At 42.3% G+C, this 19,675-nt stretch overlaps 2 protein-coding genes across 2 annotated transcripts in view; one reads left to right on the plus strand and one right to left on the minus strand.

Annotated features, from left to right (window-relative positions):
• The window catches only part of DPP3 (dipeptidyl peptidase 3), a 29,204-nt gene extending 24,652 nt beyond the window's left edge, over positions 1–4,552 (minus strand). The window contains exon 1 of the mRNA XM_075281550.1: positions 4,488–4,552. The gene's annotated coding sequence lies outside the window, so the exon portion shown is untranslated. The remainder of the gene's footprint in view (positions 1–4,487) is intronic.
• Positions 4,553–4,995: 443 nt separating this feature from the next.
• MRPL11 (mitochondrial ribosomal protein L11) lies at positions 4,996–19,102 on the plus strand. Its single transcript, XM_075280545.1, has 6 exons — positions 4,996–5,149; positions 6,161–6,285; positions 8,485–8,580; positions 9,022–9,115; positions 17,425–17,584; positions 18,697–19,102. Exons 2-6 carry the CDS (start codon positions 6,163–6,165, stop codon positions 18,800–18,802), a joined length of 579 nt encoding a protein of 192 aa, XP_075136646.1. The 5' UTR covers positions 4,996–5,149; positions 6,161–6,162; the 3' UTR covers positions 18,803–19,102.
• Positions 19,103–19,675: the final 573 nt, after the last annotated feature.

Consider the following 19,675-nt stretch of genomic DNA (forward strand, 5'->3'; position numbering starts at 1 on the left):
GGATAACAAGGCATCCAGCCGTGCCAATTCTAAACTCTGGGTGGGCTTGGAGCCTTATCTGTTAAGATTTGTCTGAAGTCTAGAAGGTTTTGGAGAACGACTTTTTGGCAAAGCATTCCCGGAAAGCCTTGGGAGCTCGCTGCATTATAACTCAGGCTATTCATCACACAACTCTGTTCAGTCCAGGAAATATGGTCTGAACATGGACTAGGTTTCCCAGACAGGACTCAGTCCCGTGAATATGCTCCAATAGTAAGGCACCTCATCAATGTAGACACAGCATCCTGACTTTGGAGACATTTGAGCCTTCTCTCAAAATTCTAGATCCAAGAGGTTGAGGCATAGGGAGGACATATTAAACACCTGGAAAGGCTCCTGGTTTGACTAGCAAGAGTCCACAGACTATAAATCTGTTATGACAGAGCGATTATTCTCCTTTGAAGACGTCTAGTTCACTCTGATAAGTCCATTTGTGCTTTCGGTCACAAATTTTAACATCTTTTGTGGGACTTATTTTTATTATTGTATGCCACGGTTATTATTATTAAAGGGGTTTTCCCATTTCCGTGTTTCAGCAGTCTGGTTAAAGTCTTTTCTTTTCACTTCCTGTATTTCTCCTCCCTCTCCCTCCAAACCTCTTTCTAAACGGCCGGAGAAGTCTCACAACATTTATACAGGTCAGATGCTTGTACAAAAGGGACTCAGTGTTATCTGTGTATTTACATAGAGAGATAAGAGACAGGGCTTTATCAGCAAACTGCAACTAGCTGAATGATTGTCCTGCCTGCACAGCAGTGAGTGATATCACTTGTCCTATCTCACAGGTCCGTGGTTATAGCAACGCTGTGTAAACAATGGGAGGAATAAGTTCATATAGCAGGCAAACAAAGCAGCATTTCTAAAGCAATATATTTAGGAAAAGTCTTCAAGTTACATAAGCTACCAGTATGGAATCCTTGAGATGGGACAACCCTTTTAATTATTATTGTTTATTTATATAGCACCACTAGTTCCATGGTGTTGTACATTTGAGGGTTTACATATGGTACACAAAACAAATACAGTACTAACAGTGACCAACTAGCATAGTGGGGTAGTGGATTAAACTTAAGTTAAAAAGTGGTAACTGTGGATTACATTTAAGGGAAAAACCAAATGAAAAACCAAAACTAAGAAAACCCTAAGGCTTCTTTACACTGCAAATGTTCGCATATACACACCAGGAAAGCTTCGGGCGTACATGACAAATATTTATATGCAGCCACTCACCTAATAAAGACCAAACACAAAAAAAAAGGCTTTTTACCCTCCGTCAGGAGGTCATACGTACCTGGCGGCATATTTTGGAGGCATCCATCAGAAGTATACGTTGGGCAAAGTAAATATGTAAACATGCGCTAAAGAAGTTTCCAATCTCAATACACATAGCTTATGCATGTTATAGGACGCTTATGCATATGGATAGGAAAAATTAATTGCACTGCAAGACTACAAGGAAAGTATTACGCACAGCAGAAAGTAGTCAACAAATTCCACATGGCTATTATAGCTGTCAGATATGATTGTAGGATATCTACTTATGTTCAGATATTGTCAGTCTTCCAATCCTCCTGGATCATTCTCAGTAAATAGTGGATTTAAGATTCTAATGTTGAGATTGGGAAGATCTAACAGTCAGAGCATCACTATTCCAGGATATGTATTTTACAAAACACCCTTTATCCAGAAGATACACATTGAAGCCTATTTGTCCCTTTTTCCCTCTCCACTGTAACATGTAGAGATGTCTGTGAGGGGCTGATCTCATTACTCCTAGGTCTGTGACAGTTATAAGGGGACATCCTCTACGCCCAAAGGAAAGAACCCTTCACCAGCATCGTAGATCGGGATTCCTTACTGTAAGAGCAGTGCAACTATGGAAGTCACTAGCACAGGATGCGGTGATGGTGAATTCATTGTGCAAATTCTAAAAGGGTCTAGATGTCTCTTTTGAACAGAAAAATATTATGGGGGGTTCAGTGGTTAGAACTGCAGCCTTGCAGCGCTGGAGTCCTGAGTTCGAATCCCACCAGAAACAACATCTGCACGGAGTTTGTATGTTCTCCCTGTGTTTGCGTGGATTTCCTCCATATACTGATAGGAACAAAAAAAATGTACATTGTGATCCCTATATGGGGGAATTGGCATCAGCCTCATGGGGTATTTTGCCTTCATTTGGATCGACACTGTAGGGTTATAGGTTGGACTTATAACCTAATTTATTGTTTAGCTGCTCATATTTAGTCTTTGACTTCCAAAGAAAACCGCGAGGGCAAACCTCTACGCTTTTCTTTTCAGACTAACTCAGTCACAAATTATTTTGCAATCTTCAAATCTGCAAGATCCAAATTGCGCAAGCTGGACCTGGGCTAAAAACCAGGACACGCCCAAGTTCTACTGATAGGAAATGGGGCGCAATTGTAGGTATACCAGACCTAGAAGACAGAAAATACAGAAAGACTGGCACTGCAAGGAAAAATCTGGGACATTATCATGGGACACTTCCTTGTATTTCACAAAAGTGAAGCATATAATACTATACAGTGTGCACATTAATATTGGTTAAATTATTAGTCAGGAAACTGGGACTTGTCAGATACTCAGGTATTATTTCCTTATTGTACATGCAGGGACATTACATGCATGAGAAGCTAACCTGGCCACAATGAGGAAATCAAAGCTGATTTTCTAACCATAGGTGGTTTCTGCACTTGTGGTCGTATCCATCAGCAAAAAATCAAGACAATGTACCAATAAGACTGTTAGAGAAAATCTTTAAAAACTTTGCAGCATTTCAATTAATAAAACTAGGTTCACAATCAGCAGAACTCAGGAAGAGACCCCTGAGAAGCTGTCGGAGCAGAAGGACACCAGAGCACCAGGGACAAGTGACATGCCCCACATATGTCAGTATATGGATGGATCATGAAAATGGCCAATAGGACATGACCTATATTTTAATGGCCCGTGACGGTCATGTGAATAGCCGCCATTCACGTATAGTGAAATTAATGCTGCTGTGTGACATCCATTAAAGGATTCTATCATTAAAATCCCTTTTTGAGGTAATACCATGTCCGAATAGCCTTAAAGGGATTCTACCATTAAACTACCTTTTTTTCTAATGACCACGTCGGAATAGCCTTAAGAAAGGCTATTCTTCTCCTACTTTTAGATGTGGTCTCCGCCGCGCCGTTCCGTAGAAATACCGGTTTTAACCGGTATGCAAAATGGCTGCCAGCCAGCTCCTGTATTGAACTGCAAGAGCGGCTACCAAAAAATGGCCGGCGGCCATTTTTGGGTAGCCGCTCTTGCAGTTCAATAGAGGAGTCGGCCAGCGGCCATTTTGGGGTGGCCTCTCTATGTTCCTGTTTCGAACTACAAGAGCAAGAGAAGCCAGAAGAGGCGGAGTTGCTGCAGAACAAGGAGGCGGCACAGGAAAGAGCTCTGGGCAGCAATGGGGACGCGATCATCGGCCTTTCAGCAATGGAGCCCGCCCTCATTGCTGCGGAGAGCTCATTTGCATACCGGTTAAAACCGGTATTTCTACGGAATGGCGCGGAGGAGACCATGTCTAAAGGTAGGAGACAAATAGCCTTTCTTAGAATCCCTTTAAGAAAGGCTTATACTTCCCCCACCTTTGTAATTCAGCTCTGCACCGCCGTTCCGTTGATATTCTGGTATGCAAATGAGTCTCCAGAAAACAAAGGGGTGTCCCCTGAAGACTCTCCAGTGATGCCTACATCTACTTCAGGACGCCCCCTGTGCTGTCTGAAGACTCATTTGCATACCAGGAAAAAACAAAATAGCAACGTAACGGCGGCACGGAGCAGAATTATAAAGGGAGGGGACACATAGCCTTTCTTAAGGCTATTCCGATGTGGGGTTACCTCAAAATGAGATTCTAATGATCAAATCCCTTTAAAAAAAAATTAAAAAAATTCACATCATTCACTTACTCTTCCTGGCTATAAAGGGACATCTCCAGTATCAAAGTGGTTTAGAGGGACCCACAGGGGCTTCTGCTAGGTAAGTTATTGTCTTCTAGTGTCTAGAGCAGGGGTCCTCCTGTAACCGGCTGATGCCACAGCCATAGGCTTCATGCACACTTTGCAGAATATGTGCGGCCATCATCAATTATTAGGATTGGACATTAAGGAGGTTACAATGTTTTGCTACCTTATGGCATCAATGGGGGGGGGGGATCAAACTGCTGTGACCCTTCATGATCACTTGAGTGCCCACTCCAAGAAGCCCCTTGACTGACCATGATAACATCCCCCACCCCAGCATGTCTCAGCAGGGTCCCAGCTGTCACAGCAGCCCTGTCCTCTCACAGTACACACCAATAAGCAGCACTGCCCTCATTCATACAGAAATAATGCAGACACACAGAAAGCCTGCGATACCGCACAGGAGCCGCATCACCTCCCCCACACACCGCTCACCTGCTGCCGGTCCACAAGGGAGAGACTCAAATAAAGCCACATCCGGGTTACAGCACAAGTCACTCAATGCCCCGCCCACACAGCGCTTACACCAACCAGCAGCGCCCTCTACTATGCGGTAACCAATGAAGGAGAAGGGGCGTGACTTCACTTATTAATTCTGTCTAAGCATAGCCAATGTTAGTTAGAGATGTCATAGATTGGCGGCTGCCTCGACCTATAGAGGATTAGAAACGAGTAACAATACGTACATCAGCGTGTGGGTCAGAATGGACTACACAAACATGTCGCCTACTGAGAGACATTCACACTCATTATTGCTTATAAACTTCCTTCCCTCTACTTTCCAATAATTTTAACAATGTAACCTCTACGGGCCAATCCGCGCTGTGAGAGGTGGAGGCGGAGCTTGTTCATGTGAAGAGATTGTCCAATCAGAAGCGAGCACTGTGTAGCCAGTCACCTCGCCGGCATTGACAGATGCATGCTGGTTGTCGAGGTCTCGCCCACTTTTTGTTCTAGCCAATGAGGTTTCTCTGTCAGCCTTGCTGGCTGTCGCATGGTAAAGTTTCTTGTGGTTGAAGGTCGGATGGTGTTTCTGCCGCCTGTGATATAGAAGAGGCGCTGAATTCTTAATCGAGGTCCCGGCTTCTGGTAGTCAGGTAGGCCCAGACCTCTCATACACCCTATCTATAGGTGAACTATCGCGAGCTTGTAGGTTATAGCTGTAGAGTCCTTGTATGGTCAGTGAAGGTGATAACTGGGTTATAGGGGCTTGTCCTACTAATGTGGCTATAAGAAGTCATATAGGTCAGTCAGTGGTGCAAAGAAAGAAAATCCCAGTTGTTTAGTGGTATCTGAAAGCAGCAGAGGATGACGTTCTATGGATTCCTAAAGTGATCAGGGCTCTTACTCCAGACACCCACGATCAAAGGGGTTATCCAGCATCAATCCAAAACCCTTCCTAATATCCTGTATACATTTGGCATGCTTTATCTAATTTGATTTCAGGTCATTGACCCCCAACTCTATTTTGTTTATAAGCTCACTACCCCTCCCTGTGAGCAGTTCAAACAGCAAACAAAACATCACATTAGCACGTGACCCTTTGCATGCTTGAAGCCAATCATCTCCCAAATGTAAAGCACCATGGAATTAATGGTGCTATATAAATTATATTAACCTTTGTGGGAGTGTTTTATTACCTGGTCGGATATATGGGGTGCTGAGGAAGAAATGTGACACAACACAGACCCCAGGGAGGGAGTTTGCACACAGGCAGTGTAATTTTATTCCTGGGGAAAGTGGAGAAGGGAGATGTACGCAGAGAGTGATGAATCATGGGAGATGTAGTTTGTCCGCAAATTCATTACATGTAAATAATAGTGATACAAGGAGCAGCAAGTAGAATAAGGCCAAGCAGAGGGTGAACAATGAGTATTTAGTAATGATGTATTTGCATTTATGTTTTGGAAGTTAGACAACCCCTTTAATACTCCACTTGGCACAGAAGAAGCTACTTCTGTAGGAGATAAGCAGTGCCTATATAGTGCCGCTCATTGCCGTGTGATTGTCAAGTTCTGACTCCCATAGGTGTATTTTATATTGCTGTTACTTTTGGTTGTGCTTTGTCTTATACAGACCTGACAGTAAATCTCACCTTTCCTCACTAGATATGTCTAAGGCTTCCCGAGCGGTGAAAGCTGTGAAGAAAACGGATGTTGCTGGTGTGATCAGAGCGCTAGTCGGAGCTGGACAGGCGGCACCAGGACCTCCTTTGGGTCCCACCTTGGGACAGGTCTGTGACCTGTATAATTATTTAGGTTAAAAGGGATCTCCATAGACTCCGTCTTCATTTACTTCCTCCAGGGTTTTGTATGTGACGATCCCAGGAGTTTTGGGCTGGTTCGGACCCAGCGTCATGTGATTGGAACCAACACCTATCACGGGTAGCTCTGCATCCTCTCCTACGTTCGTGACTAGTCACCTCTATTATGGGAACTGACTTTACTATTGTAATAATGTATTCAGCCATTCCCTGTAGGTAACTTATCAATGGAGACGAGGGAGGAGGCTGGTGGAGGATGAAATGGGATTAGAATTGACCTGAAATCACTGAGTTTGTTGCATACAAAATCTTAGAGGATGTAACTGCTGACAGACTCCCTGGAGTAGCTTTTTAATATGTTCCAAGTGGAAGGAACGTGTCACATTGAACATACGGTCCTATCTGCAGGCGTCATGTTGTATAGTGGAGAGCTGAGTAGATTGAGATATAGTTTTAATGCAGAGGATTCAGTGTTATCTGTTATTTATTTATTTACATTACTCCTCCTATGCTTGGCGTCCAGTGGGTAGTAATATTGGTGAAAGACGGCCATCTCTGTCTGCACTGTTATACATGGAAGATTGACAGTCAGTATGAAGGGCCACCCACTAAGCCCAGGAGCAAATATATCAAATACAGGTTATACTGATTCCTCTCCGACAATCTATGTATCAATCTGCTGAGCTCCCCCTGCTCTGTTTCATGCTGTTTGATCACTGCTTATATACATGACAAAATCCCTTAAAATTGGGCAATTTGGTAAATCCAGTAGATGAGTTAACTGCATTGTGATGGACAATATGTCACACTTCGGTGACCATATTCATGTGTTAGCTGTATACAAGACATTACATGTTCATAGGATCTTCCCCCTTCACTTCCTGCAGTCTTCATGCACATGGTTGTGTTACATTAAAGATGTCTTATTGTAATAAGCTGATGCAGAGAACTACTTAGGTGGGGGATGTTCACACTACCGTTGCGAAACGTCTGTGGCTCTCATCCATTATAGGATGAGAGCAATGGACATTAAAGGGGATGTCCCATTATGGATACTTGTCTTCTATCCACAGGACAGGGTAAGTGTCCAATCGTGGGGGGGGGGGGGGCCTGATTGCCAAGTTCCAAGGACAGGGGACTGGAAGTTTCCTTAAGGTCTCCATGTGAATGGTGTGCTGTACACTTGTGTGAAAACACTCCATTCGCTTGTATGTGACTGACAGAACTGTAATGTGCCCACAGCCCCATAGCAGTGAACGGAGCACCGGTCTTGCAAGTGCTCGGTGCTCCATTCACAAGGAGGCCTTATGGGATCTTTTGTTCCCCTGTCCTTCTGAACGCTTTAGTACCTGGCGATTGGACACTTATCCCCTGTCCTGTGGATGGGGAATAAGTGTCAATAGCCACACAACCACTATAACGTTAGTAGAATAATGGATACAAGTAGGCATTAATTAACAGTAGTGTCAACATACCCTTACAAAACAGCAGGTTGTACTCTGGCAGAAATGGTTTGTACATTGTTAAACAGAGTTTCTGGCTCTGTTCAGTGTTTGGTAATGCTTTAGCTGCAGATATCTGCTGATTCATGGAGGTGTCAGGTTTTATGCACCTGCTGAGCTGATATTGATAACGTATATATTGATGGTGATATACTATATTGATATAGCATTATGTTAGGGAGGGTTCACACTACCATTGGTGTCCGCTCAGATGGTGTCCGTTTAAAAAAAACAACAAAATAATAGACACCTATAATGGACACAAATGGAGAGTAACTGGCTATCCGTTACGGTCCTTAAATGTCCTTTGCCCATAGACCTCAATGTAAAAAAAAAAAAAAAAAAAAAAGACACTTACTGTCCGTTTTTTCAACCAGACAGAAAAGTCCTGCGTGTAGGATTTTTTTCCGCTTTAAAAAACGGACATGGTTGTAAACGGACACTGAAGGACACAAGATAAAATCCCATTGAAATGAATGGAGATTGCAAACGGACCAGCTAGTGTCCGTTGCTAAAATCTTGTACGGACAATAGCCACGGACACTGCTGAGCGGACACCAACGGTAGTGTGAACACCCCCTTAATTGTGTTCAGTGGAATATTTGCAGAAAATTAAAAACAAATTGGCAATGTAAATGCGTTTTTTTTTTTCTTTTCTTATAAACAGAGGGGCATCCCGATTGGTCAGTTTTGTAAGGAGTTCAATGAGAGGACCAAGGACATCATTGAAGGAGTCCCCATGAGAGTGAAGATCTTTGTTAATGTAAGTGTCTGTAATATTTCTGTAAGATTTTTCAGTTCATTGCGGCAGATTCATGAAGACTGGTGTTTTCAATGCCAGGTTTCATATCCCCTACCCAGCTTCTTCTCCGAAATCTATGCCATTTTGAAGCTGGCATAGATTATAGGGATCACTTATGCCATCAAACTGGCATAAATATTCATAAATCTGGAGGGACATGTGCCCTCGCCCATTACATGCCCCCTTTTCTGCTAGTCTCATTAATGGGGTTTCAAATGATCAAATGCTTTATTCCCTGATTTGTGGTTTGGGGGTTCATGGGTAGCCCCTTTTAGAAATATCCCCCTATTTAGTTTGAAATTGATAGTGAATGTAGCACACTGCATGAATGCTCAGATAATGTGAATGTGCTGTTACTAAAAGCAAAGCTCAGCTTTACAAATTACCTACTATTTTCTGCAGCCTGACCGAACCTATGAAATGAAGATTGGACAACCGCCTGTGTCTTACTACTTAAAAGCAGCAGCGGGAATAGAAAAAGGAGCTTCAAAGACAGGTTTGTAGTCATGTTATACAGGTCAGACATGGGTAGAAGAGGCCACTAGGTGTAATGCTCTGGAGGTCAGACTTTGGCAAAGGTCATCATCTCGAAACTGGTCACTTTGCACTGGAGGGTTTGATGTAGAATATCAGTGGGATTTGTTAAAGTATACCTCCCATTTTATTTTATTTTTTGCTATTCTGTCAGGGGGTGTCATGAACTTTTTTTTTTGTCTACTTTATTACTCTATCCAACTTCCTTTTAATAGGAAACGGGCTGTAAAGTTCCCATTAGCAATGATCTAACTAAGCATTGCCAGGAGTCTGTCCCACAGCAATGTGGGGATGGTGACTCCAAATGGCCGTATCTCTGGTTTTATACCACCTACAAAATGGTCTTGGTACCACAATAAAGCTGAGATTGAAGTACTAGCTATAAAAGAAGTGGTTAAACACACAGTTAGTAATGTGATTTTATATGCAGTATCGTCAAATTCCCAAGTAGTGATATCTCAGGAGAGCTCACATCTTGACTCTCAGCTTTCTTGTTATACCAGAACCATTATTCTAGGTGGTATGAAAGTGGAGATGGAGCCATTTGAAGTGACCATCCCCCTTGGTAAACGCTTCAGCTCTTGATATTCACAGTACAAATGTGCACAGACTTTCCCTAGCACGATTCCTTTAGATGGTTGGGTAGTTGTTAGATGGGGAGAATGTTACAGCCTGTTTTATATTAAAAAGGAAGTTAGATAGGATAATAAAGTAGATTCAAAACTGGTCCCATAAACACCTGACACCAGCAAAAAAAAAAAAAAGGAAATTGAGGAGTCGTATCGACAAAACAACATCACATGCAAACTGGAAGGAGGAGAAGGGAGGGAAGATGGGGCAACAGTTGAGGACAAGCACGATACATATCCCCTTATGAATGGAGTGACAATCACATAGGTGTGACACTGCTGCATTCATACCTATAGGGCTAGTAGAGATGGTCCCACATGTGCGTTTCTGCTCCATTCATAATATGGATTCCGAAACCTAATTCTTATGACTGCTGGGGATTATAAAGGTCAGGACGCGGCAATCAGATATTTATCATTTAGCCTGTACATAATTGTTGAAGGCTTTTCCTGGAAAAACTCATGATATAGACATGTAGTGAGTCTACCTCCTGTAATATGGCTCCATACAGAAGGAACACATCTATAACTATTATAATAAAACTAATAGTTCTAGCCATTCTTTCCATGGGTTGTTAATGGTTTAAGTAATCCAAATCTTTCTTGGATGACACTTTGTGATTATAGCATTGCATGGCATGTTGCACAAGTGATCACTTCTATGGTCATAAACATAAGGGGAAATTTCTTATGCCCTTCTTAATGATCTCCCCAGTTGGCTCAAGGTGCACTAGAATTACGGTAATAAAAGGCCTCAATAATTTTGGGTCGACTCGGAAGGTCCCATGTACCATAGATGAAATATACACCAGTCAGAGACTGATGTAGATTTTAGCCATAACTCACAGTTCTAAAGTAGTTGCTAGTAAATCTAACAGGCCATGGCTTCCCGCCCTGAATGATCCTGATTCCTGGTCCGCAGACTTTCTTATATAGTGGTCAATGTGGAACAAAATCAGCAAAGTTGTGCAAAACTGGAACAAGATGATGATTTCCCAGTCTCTGTTTTACACGGGAGAATTTGATCCTGTTATTGCAGATAGAACCATGTCTGCCGCTTAAATAACCAGCTTTAACATAACTTTTTTGTTATTTGCCTCCTACAAATTAAAATTATATGCAAGTTAAAGGGGTTTTCCGCGTAAAAAAGTGCAAGAAGTGAAACTAAATACCTTTTAGCAGTGTTTTGAGTGATTGCTGGGTTTCTCTGGGAGCCCCTGGCATCTTCTGTATTTGTTTCCATGGGTAGCTTCCTGTTATATTTTGCTACAATGACCATAATGCTCTGCGCTTCCCTCTGAGCTGACTCTCACTACCTCCCTCTCTCATTCCTTTACACCCCCTCCCTGTTTCTCTAGCTAGCCTGCCCACTGCTAGGCTACCCAACTAACTACCTCAACCCACCTCCTCGCCCCATCATACTTGCCTATCTTCTTGTCTGGATCTTCTGGGCACAGAACACCACTTCCTTCTGGAGGACCAGCTCTTCCTCTTCTAGGAATCTGCCAGCGGCTGCCCAGTCAAGCCAGAATGCCGCAATGTAATGTATCTGACGCTCCAGCTCTATTGCGCAGGTGTGGGGATTAGTATAGGTGATATCGGAAAATTTGAATATGTCCCTGGGCTGGTCACATGACCACCCCGACAACCTAGGTAAATATACATTTTTCTGTAAACTAAGTACATTGCCAGTTTGTCTTGCCAGTCTGAACACCCCCTAAGATTACGGTCACACCTGCATTCGGTGACCGATCGGGAAATCCGTTCCCCATCCCGCTTGAAAAATTCCTGCAAGCGAGTATTTTCCTCTGCAGATTTTCCTTTCAATTATATCAATATGGAAACCGCCAGCGTTTCTGTAGGTATAATTAACTAACATGAGGCGATTTACAAAAACGTGTCCGCTTTTTTATTTTTTCTGCAATGTGTGGACGGATTAGCCAGAATCCCATCCACTTTACAAGTACTATAAAATGCTGCAGCAAAATTGCGACGTTTACGTGACATGGGGCCACAGCCTAAAGGGGTGTTCACATGAACAGAACTATATGTAAATTTGTAGACCAATAAAAAGTTATACATTTTTGTAAATAGAAATTTGCTACATTTTTATATGTTTACAAAGATTTACTCTACCCATGTTAGGGCCCAGTTCACACAGCAGAAAGTTAAGAGGAAATTCCGCTTCACTTTCTGCTGCTGGCTTTTTTGTGTGGTTAGCCGCGACGGGATACGGTGAAGTGCATAGGCATTCTGTTACGGCATCCTGGTCCTGATCAGGCCCGGATGAATGGGCCAAATCAGGAGGGAATCTTGAGCCACGGATGTGGAATCCGCAATAGGTCATGTTGCTTTTTTTTTTTTTTTTTTTGCCTCCACCAGCTGAAAAAAAATGGTTAGCGGAATGAAATGCAAGTGACTCCCACTGAGATGAATGGAAGGCGTTTTTTTTTTCAGGTGGATTTTGAGGCAGATTCTGTGTCAAAATCCGCCTGCAAAAGCTCAGTGTGAACTGACCCTTTGGGCTCGTTCCCACGGGGCAAGAGGGGCCGGATTTTGACGAGGTCTATGTAGACCGCTAGGAAAAAAGAAGCAACTTGACCTTTCTTCAGGCGGATTCCACCTCAGGAAATCAATACAAGTCAATGGGAGGTTTCCATTAGCGTTTTTTGGCAAAAAAAAAAAAACTCAAAAAACGCCAGGCGTTTTTTTTTTTTTTTTTTTTTCAAGGTCCATTCACTGTTCTTGAGGAAAAAAACCTGAAACAAAAACCACCTCATGTCAAAAAAAAAAAAAACGCTCCAAAAAAAGCTTCCTAATTCCTGAAGCGGATTTTCTCCTGACCAAATTCCTCAACCACCCTAAGGGCTCGTTCACACGGGAGGCGGTGGGGCGGATTTTGACCATATTTTGAGTCGGGGAGTCCATAGACCACCATTGTAAAGGGGATTCCGCTGTCAAAATCCGCCCCTTTGGCCCCGTGTGAACTATCCTAACACGTGTGAACTAGCCCTTTGTGCTTACAGTCCGTTGTCTTGATAGACTGCCAATGGTCCTATGAAGGCAACACACTGTCACTACTAACTTGGTTAGAGAAAATCTTTAAAGCTCTGCAAAATTTTTATTTATATTTTAAAAATGTTTCATTTTTAATTGCCTACAATTTTATGTGTGGTTATGCTTGTGGGGAAATTCCTTTAATGCAAAGGTCTCACTTTGCGGAAACACACCTTTTTTTTTTTTTTTTTTTTTTTTTTTTTTACCCAAATCCAGTTGTGGCTACAAAACGAATGAGAAATACACAGCAAAATCTGCAACAAAAAATGCTGTGTTTCTGCAGCGTGGGGTCTCAGCCAAAAAGTAATGTTCATAATTCCGAGTTTGGCATAGGACATCAGGGAGCGGTGACTGTGGCGAGGACGTATAGGGGCTCCCCTGCTGCAGAGGTCAGCACTAGTCGGGTGAATAACTTTAATTTCACTATACAGTTGGTACGTTGCGAGGTCCGCCCGCGGCAGCGTTGGTAGGGATACATTGAATGGCGATATTTCATTGACATTTATTATTATGGTAATTACTGACCTTCTTTAGTAACATCTGTATCCATGGAAACAAACTTATCTGCATTAGTTCTCTCCATGGTTACTTTGTTGCTGAGCAGGACCAGTTATTCACAATGTATCTGCGCTTGCGCCAGCACAGTTGTAGTTTGTGCCATTTGGCAATTACAGTCCAATGGCCTCTTAATTACGGAGAGTTATTCTTGGTACATACAGTATAATGCCTTGTATTAGGCAGGGCTGTTCGCAGCGAACCTTCATTTTTACGGTTATAACAAGAAATTAATGGAAAATGATAAATCCAGCGCACTTACAGCAAGAAATTTCTAAACCTAAAAGAATTTTAAAAAAAATATTAGAAAATATTTGCCCTTATAGGGGTCGTCCTGGTACTCTCTTTTGTCTGATCGGGGCATGGGGTGACACAACTGGGCAGTCTGGTGAGTCCCAGTGGATATCGGGTATGGGTCCTATTTTGAGCCAAGAGTGCCTTCCTTTATAAAAAAAAAAAAAAAAAATTCTACAACTCTCTCATTAAAAAAAAAAAAAAAATTTAGAAAAATATTTTTTTTTAAATTTATTTTTTAAATTCACCTTAATGTCATTATGGGTTGTGTTTTGTTTTTTTGGTTTTTTTTTTTACGTGGAAATTAAATTTAACAATAGAAAGTTATAAAAAAAAAAAAAAGTAAAATTAAAAACGTGTCCAATATTAATGGGGTTGTATCTCCTTATTACAATGTAGTATGTACATAGTCCAAATCAGAAATCTAAGCTTAGCTTCTCGGCGCTGCTATGGAAGGCAGGTGACTCATAGGCTATAAGACACACTGTACCAGCATTTTCACAGTAGATTCCTGGAAAAAGGTAACAATTACTTCAGAATCGTGGTTGATCCTTGGGCTCCTCTAAGCAGTTAAATGAGATCTGAGAATAGAGAGCACTGACTCTCATAAAGCAGATGGGAGCTAGAAGAAGACGCCTAATTGTTTACTTTTTGCCTCTTCAAGTTAAGACACGATCTAAATGGGCTTCAGATATCCATCGTCTTCCCGGCAGAACAACTCCATTCAGATCAATAGAATCTTCAGTTTCAGAAATTCCTACCAAAATTTGTCACATTTGGATGTACCCATAATGGCCCATAGGCTGGTTTAGGTAGGATAGCAAAACTACTCAGCTACATCGAAGAACACTGGGGAAATCCTTTAAAGAGGACCTTTCATCAGATTGGGCACAGGCAGTGTTATATACTGCTGGAAAGCTTTCCCGATCTGTGCCCGGTGTAAAGCGCTATCGGTCCCGGTACCGTAGCGCTTTAGTGTCAGAAGGGCGTTTCTGACCATTAGCCAGGGACGCCCTTCTGCCCAGCAGCGCCTATCGCGCTGTACAGTGTGAGCGGGGAAGAACGCCCCCTCCCTCTGCTCACAGTGCTCGTCCATAGACGAGTATTATCAGGAGGGGAGGGGGGAGTTCCTCCCTGCTCACACTGTACAGCGCGATAGGCGCTGCTGGGCAGAAGGGCGTCCCTGGCTAACTGTCAGAAACGCCCTTCTGACACTAAAGCCCTACGGTACCGGGACCGATAGCGCTTTACCTGGGGCACAGATCGGGAAAGCCGATAGTGCGCTGAATTCAGCGCACTGTCAGCTTTCCAGCAGTATATAAAACTGCCTGTGCCCGATCTGATGAAAGGTCCTCTTTAAGACTGGCTTAGTAAATCCCTTCTTGCCGGAACCATTTTTTTTTCCTGCTTTCCAAAAGCCAAAACTTTTATTTATTACAGAACGATGTGAGTGCTTAAAGGGATTCTATCATTAAAAACAAAAGTAAACTAAAAGCACGTAGGAATTGCCTTTAGATTATTCATCTCTTACCTTTATTTTGCAGGTCAGCGCCGCCGTTTATTAATTTTTTTTTCTTCTTCCTTATGCTAATTGTGCTCAGAAAGCAGAGGGAGCGTTCCCCTTGTTCTCAGAGCACAGCGTTGTCATTGATTCCAGCGCCGCCCGTCTTCTGTTCTAACGCGTCTCCTCCTCTTCTTACGTGAGACCAGCACAAAATGGTTGAAGGAACATGCGCAGTTGGCTCTGTCCAATTCGAAGAGGAGGAGACTTTTTTTTTTTTTTTTTTTTTATATATATATGATAGAATGGCTTTAATTTTCTTGGGGCAAATTGCACTTTGCAATGGTACCGTTTAATATTCCATACCATGTACTGAGAAGTTGGGGAAAAAATTCAGAGTGGAGTGTAGCTACAGGGAAAAAAACTAAAATAAACAAAAAAAAGTGTGTGTGTATATATATATATATATATATATATATATATATATAAAATATATGTGTGTGTGATAAAGATATTTAAGAAAAAAAACCAACAAATTCAATGGCCATAAACATCAGCTGTTCGGTTATCCTTCTGATACCCATACTATACAGTGCATGGAGTCAGCCACAAGCAGGTAGCTTTTTGCCTCATGTAGTGGCTGACACTGTTACTGCAGCTCATTGATGTCATTGGGAGCTGATCTCCAGTAATTACACCCGGCCAGAGCACATATAGGGCGTGTAAGGGGGAATTCACACGTAGTAAAGTGGAGCGCAATCTGGCACGTATACGCGTGCCAGTAGTTTGCGCGCTCAAAAAGATCCCATTGATTTCAATGGGAGTTACGAGCGTATACATTGCGTAATTTTGCTCCCGTACTTTTGCATTGAAATCAATGGGATCTTTTTGAGCGCGCAAACTGCTGACACGCGTACACGTGCCAGATTGCGCTCCACTTTACTACGTGTGAATTCCCCCTAACTCTGTGCACTGTATAGTAATGGTATTGGAAGCAACCCCAAATGGCTGATCTGTGCAGGCCTGCTGTTTTCTCTCCCCCCCCCCCCCCAATCAATCATTTATGGCCTATTGTAAGGATAGGCATTTTCGACATCCCCCTTTGATAGCTTTCCCCCACAAAGATCAGGTTGTAATATTAGCTTAGCTATAGATGTATCTAGTGGTAAGGCCAAGTAGTAAACATTCTGGAAAGTTCTAGCGTACTCCGATGTCATCTGTTAACATGAGTCAACTTTCAAGTATTTCACGCAAGACTTAGAGAATCCAGAAGCGTTCCAGAATCAATGGCTGTGTCCTGATGAAGTGATGAGATTGAGAGACCGTCATTGATCTGTACATCTCACAAATTACCTCCACTAAATCTACCCCGTATACATTTCCTGTGCCGTGCTTGAGCCAAACGCCTTTACATATGTTTTTCATTTTCATTCAAACTCACTTTTACATTCATCCATAATATTCATTTTGTTGTCATGCAATCTTATATATTTTGCTCCATTTTCTATCCTGGTTAGGTCAAGGTTGCTCTAATATCTCAAGATCAGGATGGGCCCCTTTGGATGACTTCTTCATTGCTTTAACATTGTGATGCATGGAGTAGCTTTACTATGAATGGGAATGTTTCTTCTAGGATGAGTTAATAGTCACTATTAGGACACTGACTGTCATTTTTAAATGCCCTTTGTATTACTTTGTACTTTTCTAGAATAAGCTGTGATAACTATGAACATGACTATACCTGGTCATTAGGTGAGGGGTCACTAGATGCTATGATGTCTCCCATATACAGCTAGCAGAGATCCTGCTCCCTTCTCTGTAACTTAGCCTTGTAAGCAGCAGCGTGCAGGACATTGTACAGCAGTAATGGGCAGTACAGCTGTGAATTGAGCAGTGTGGAGAGCCAGGAAAATACTCAGACGCTGCTACTGGCTTGTATATGTATTTCTCTGTCTTTGTCTCCAGCAGCTCCTCTTCTCTATCCCTTTTCCGTAGACTTCTGTAGACTGCAAATGTTAGGCTGTAACCCATCTTCATTGAAAAGAGAGCGAGTGATCAATGCAGGGGGAGGAGGGGTGGTGATTCCGGGATAAAGATATATTACAAAGTTTCTTGTCTCTACTTTGTTGATTATGAATAAAATTGACTTTATTATGCGAATATATGTAAATCATTTATTTATTTTATGCACACTTTGGGATGCCGTTTGTAAAGCTCTATTTACTTGTCTTGTAGGTCAAGAGGTGGCAGGGATGGTGACTTTGAAGCAAATATATGAAATAGCTGTTGTGAAGTCTCAAGATGAAGCTTTTATTGTCCGGGATATGCCCCTGATCGAAGTCGTGAAATCTATCATTGGCAGCGCGCGCTCATTGGGGATCAAAGTTGTCAAAGAGTAAGGCGCGCTATTTCACTACAGTGTTAAGCTGCTCATACACATGATATATTATTAACTCCCTCCCTGGTCAGATCCTTCAGTCTGGCTTGTGTATGGCCAGGTTTAGAAAAACATGTTAAGTTGCAGATCATGTCTTACACCACATTGCCCTGTATGGGGTGAGAGCAACGGACCCTTACCCTCTATCTACAGGTCAGAAGTGTCTGATTGCTGGGGGGCAAAATCTCCAGGTCTTCCGGTGATTATGAGGACAGTGGACCAGAGGCTCCCTTAAGGCCTCCTTGTGAATGAAGTTCCAATGTGCTTGTGGCATGGGTGCTCCATTCACTTCCATGGGGCTGCCAGAACTGTAATCTCTGGTGTCCATAGCCTTATAGAAGTGTAAGGAGCGCCAGTCATGCAAGCGCAATGGGGCATTCACAAGGAGGCAAGTCCCAATTTAAGAGAGACAATCCTGGGAACTGGGCCACAAAGGGAAGAGAATTATGTAAACCCCATATCAAAATGGGGCTTAAGGGGGTTGTCAAATTAAAGAAACTTATTCCCATATCGTTGGGGGTTTGACTGCTGGGTCCCTCACTGATCAGAGGAACAAGGGACTTGTGCGACTGGCAATTCATTCACTTCTGTGGGGCTGCCAGAGATGGCAGTCCCATAGCAATGAATGGAGCGCTGGTCATGCAAGTGTTTTGGTACTTGAGTCACTAAGAAGATGCATGGAACGTTTAAGTTCACCTGACCGTTGTTGAATCTGCCTTTTGAACTTCCAGCAATGTGACACTTCTAACCTGCCAACAGACTAGTAACCTTAATGGAATAACCCTCTTTAAAATTCCCAATTCTAGCTATTTTATCTAGTTATAGGTGTAATTTGGGTTATTTCATCATTGTACTTTGGGGGTCTGTACGTGCTTGTTAACCCATTTATACACCTTAACCTGCATTCTGTTTACTTATTTTCTTTGAGAGGACCACCCCTTTAAAAGTCCATTTTTCTGTACAAATTTCAGTGGTCGACTCAGTTTTCCCTGTATGTGATTACTTGTGTGTGGAGAGATACAGTTAAGAGTCTTCTCATGTGGTTAATGGTTCTTTATTTGTCCCTACAGTCTGTCACCGGAGGACTATGGAAAGTTCCTTGAAGAGCGACGCGCTTTCCTTCAAGCTGCTGCGGAGGCTCGGTTAGCAGAAGCTGCAGCAGTGAAGAAGAAATGATGTGACAAGAAGGGAGTTTTTGAACTTTTGAGGAACTCTATTTACATTGCCATTTTTTTTACTGACCTAAAACAGATTTCAAGAATTTGGTTCTCTATGGATCACTGAGGACTTTTACAGCTGAAGCCATTGCTGCACCACTGTAGTGTCCTTATGAGGGCCATTTGGCTCTGTGATCTCTGGATGTTGTCCTGGGTCAGGGCCTGTTGGAGTTAACTCTGTACAGTTACAGAAATCTATATGTCCTGCTACATCGGCCTGTGAAAGTATGACAATAAAATAAAATACAAAAGAGATGGAGTCATAGATTAAAATCATATCGGGCAAATTCGCCAGTTCTCTTTATCATTGGGTATCCAGTGGTTGGTAAATTCTACTTATGTAAATGTGGGTCGTGGTAAGGCCATTTTATGGCTGCACAATTGTACAGAATTTTATTTTATTTCTTTTAATATAAGTTATGGAAATTTGCTGAAGCTGGTTTAAATAGGTTATTCGCAAATTATAACTATATTACTATAGACAGTGTCAAGATCAAGGACATGTTTCTGAAATTGTCAGCGGGACGCTAGCGGACACATATGATCTAGTTATCATCCTGTGATATACTATTATTTAAAGCCTACTCTCACTGGGGTGTATGTGTCATGAACAGGCCTTGGGACACAAAGCCTAATAATATATGGGGCATCTATGATGTTGATGTTCTGATATGCTGAGGGCTTCAGTCCAGATAAAAAGATAAGAATTGTGACTAGATGTAAAGCATTTTTTTCTTCTTTTGAATACCATTTACATTATATAGTAGCACTCACATCCACAAATATGTCCTCTGTGGCCTGTTAGGAAAGGTGCATGATACAGTCATGGCTG

The sequence above is a fragment of the Leptodactylus fuscus genome, chromosome 7, assembly GCF_031893055.1.
Source record: "Leptodactylus fuscus isolate aLepFus1 chromosome 7, aLepFus1.hap2, whole genome shotgun sequence".
NCBI lineage: Eukaryota > Metazoa > Chordata > Amphibia > Anura > Leptodactylidae > Leptodactylus > Leptodactylus fuscus.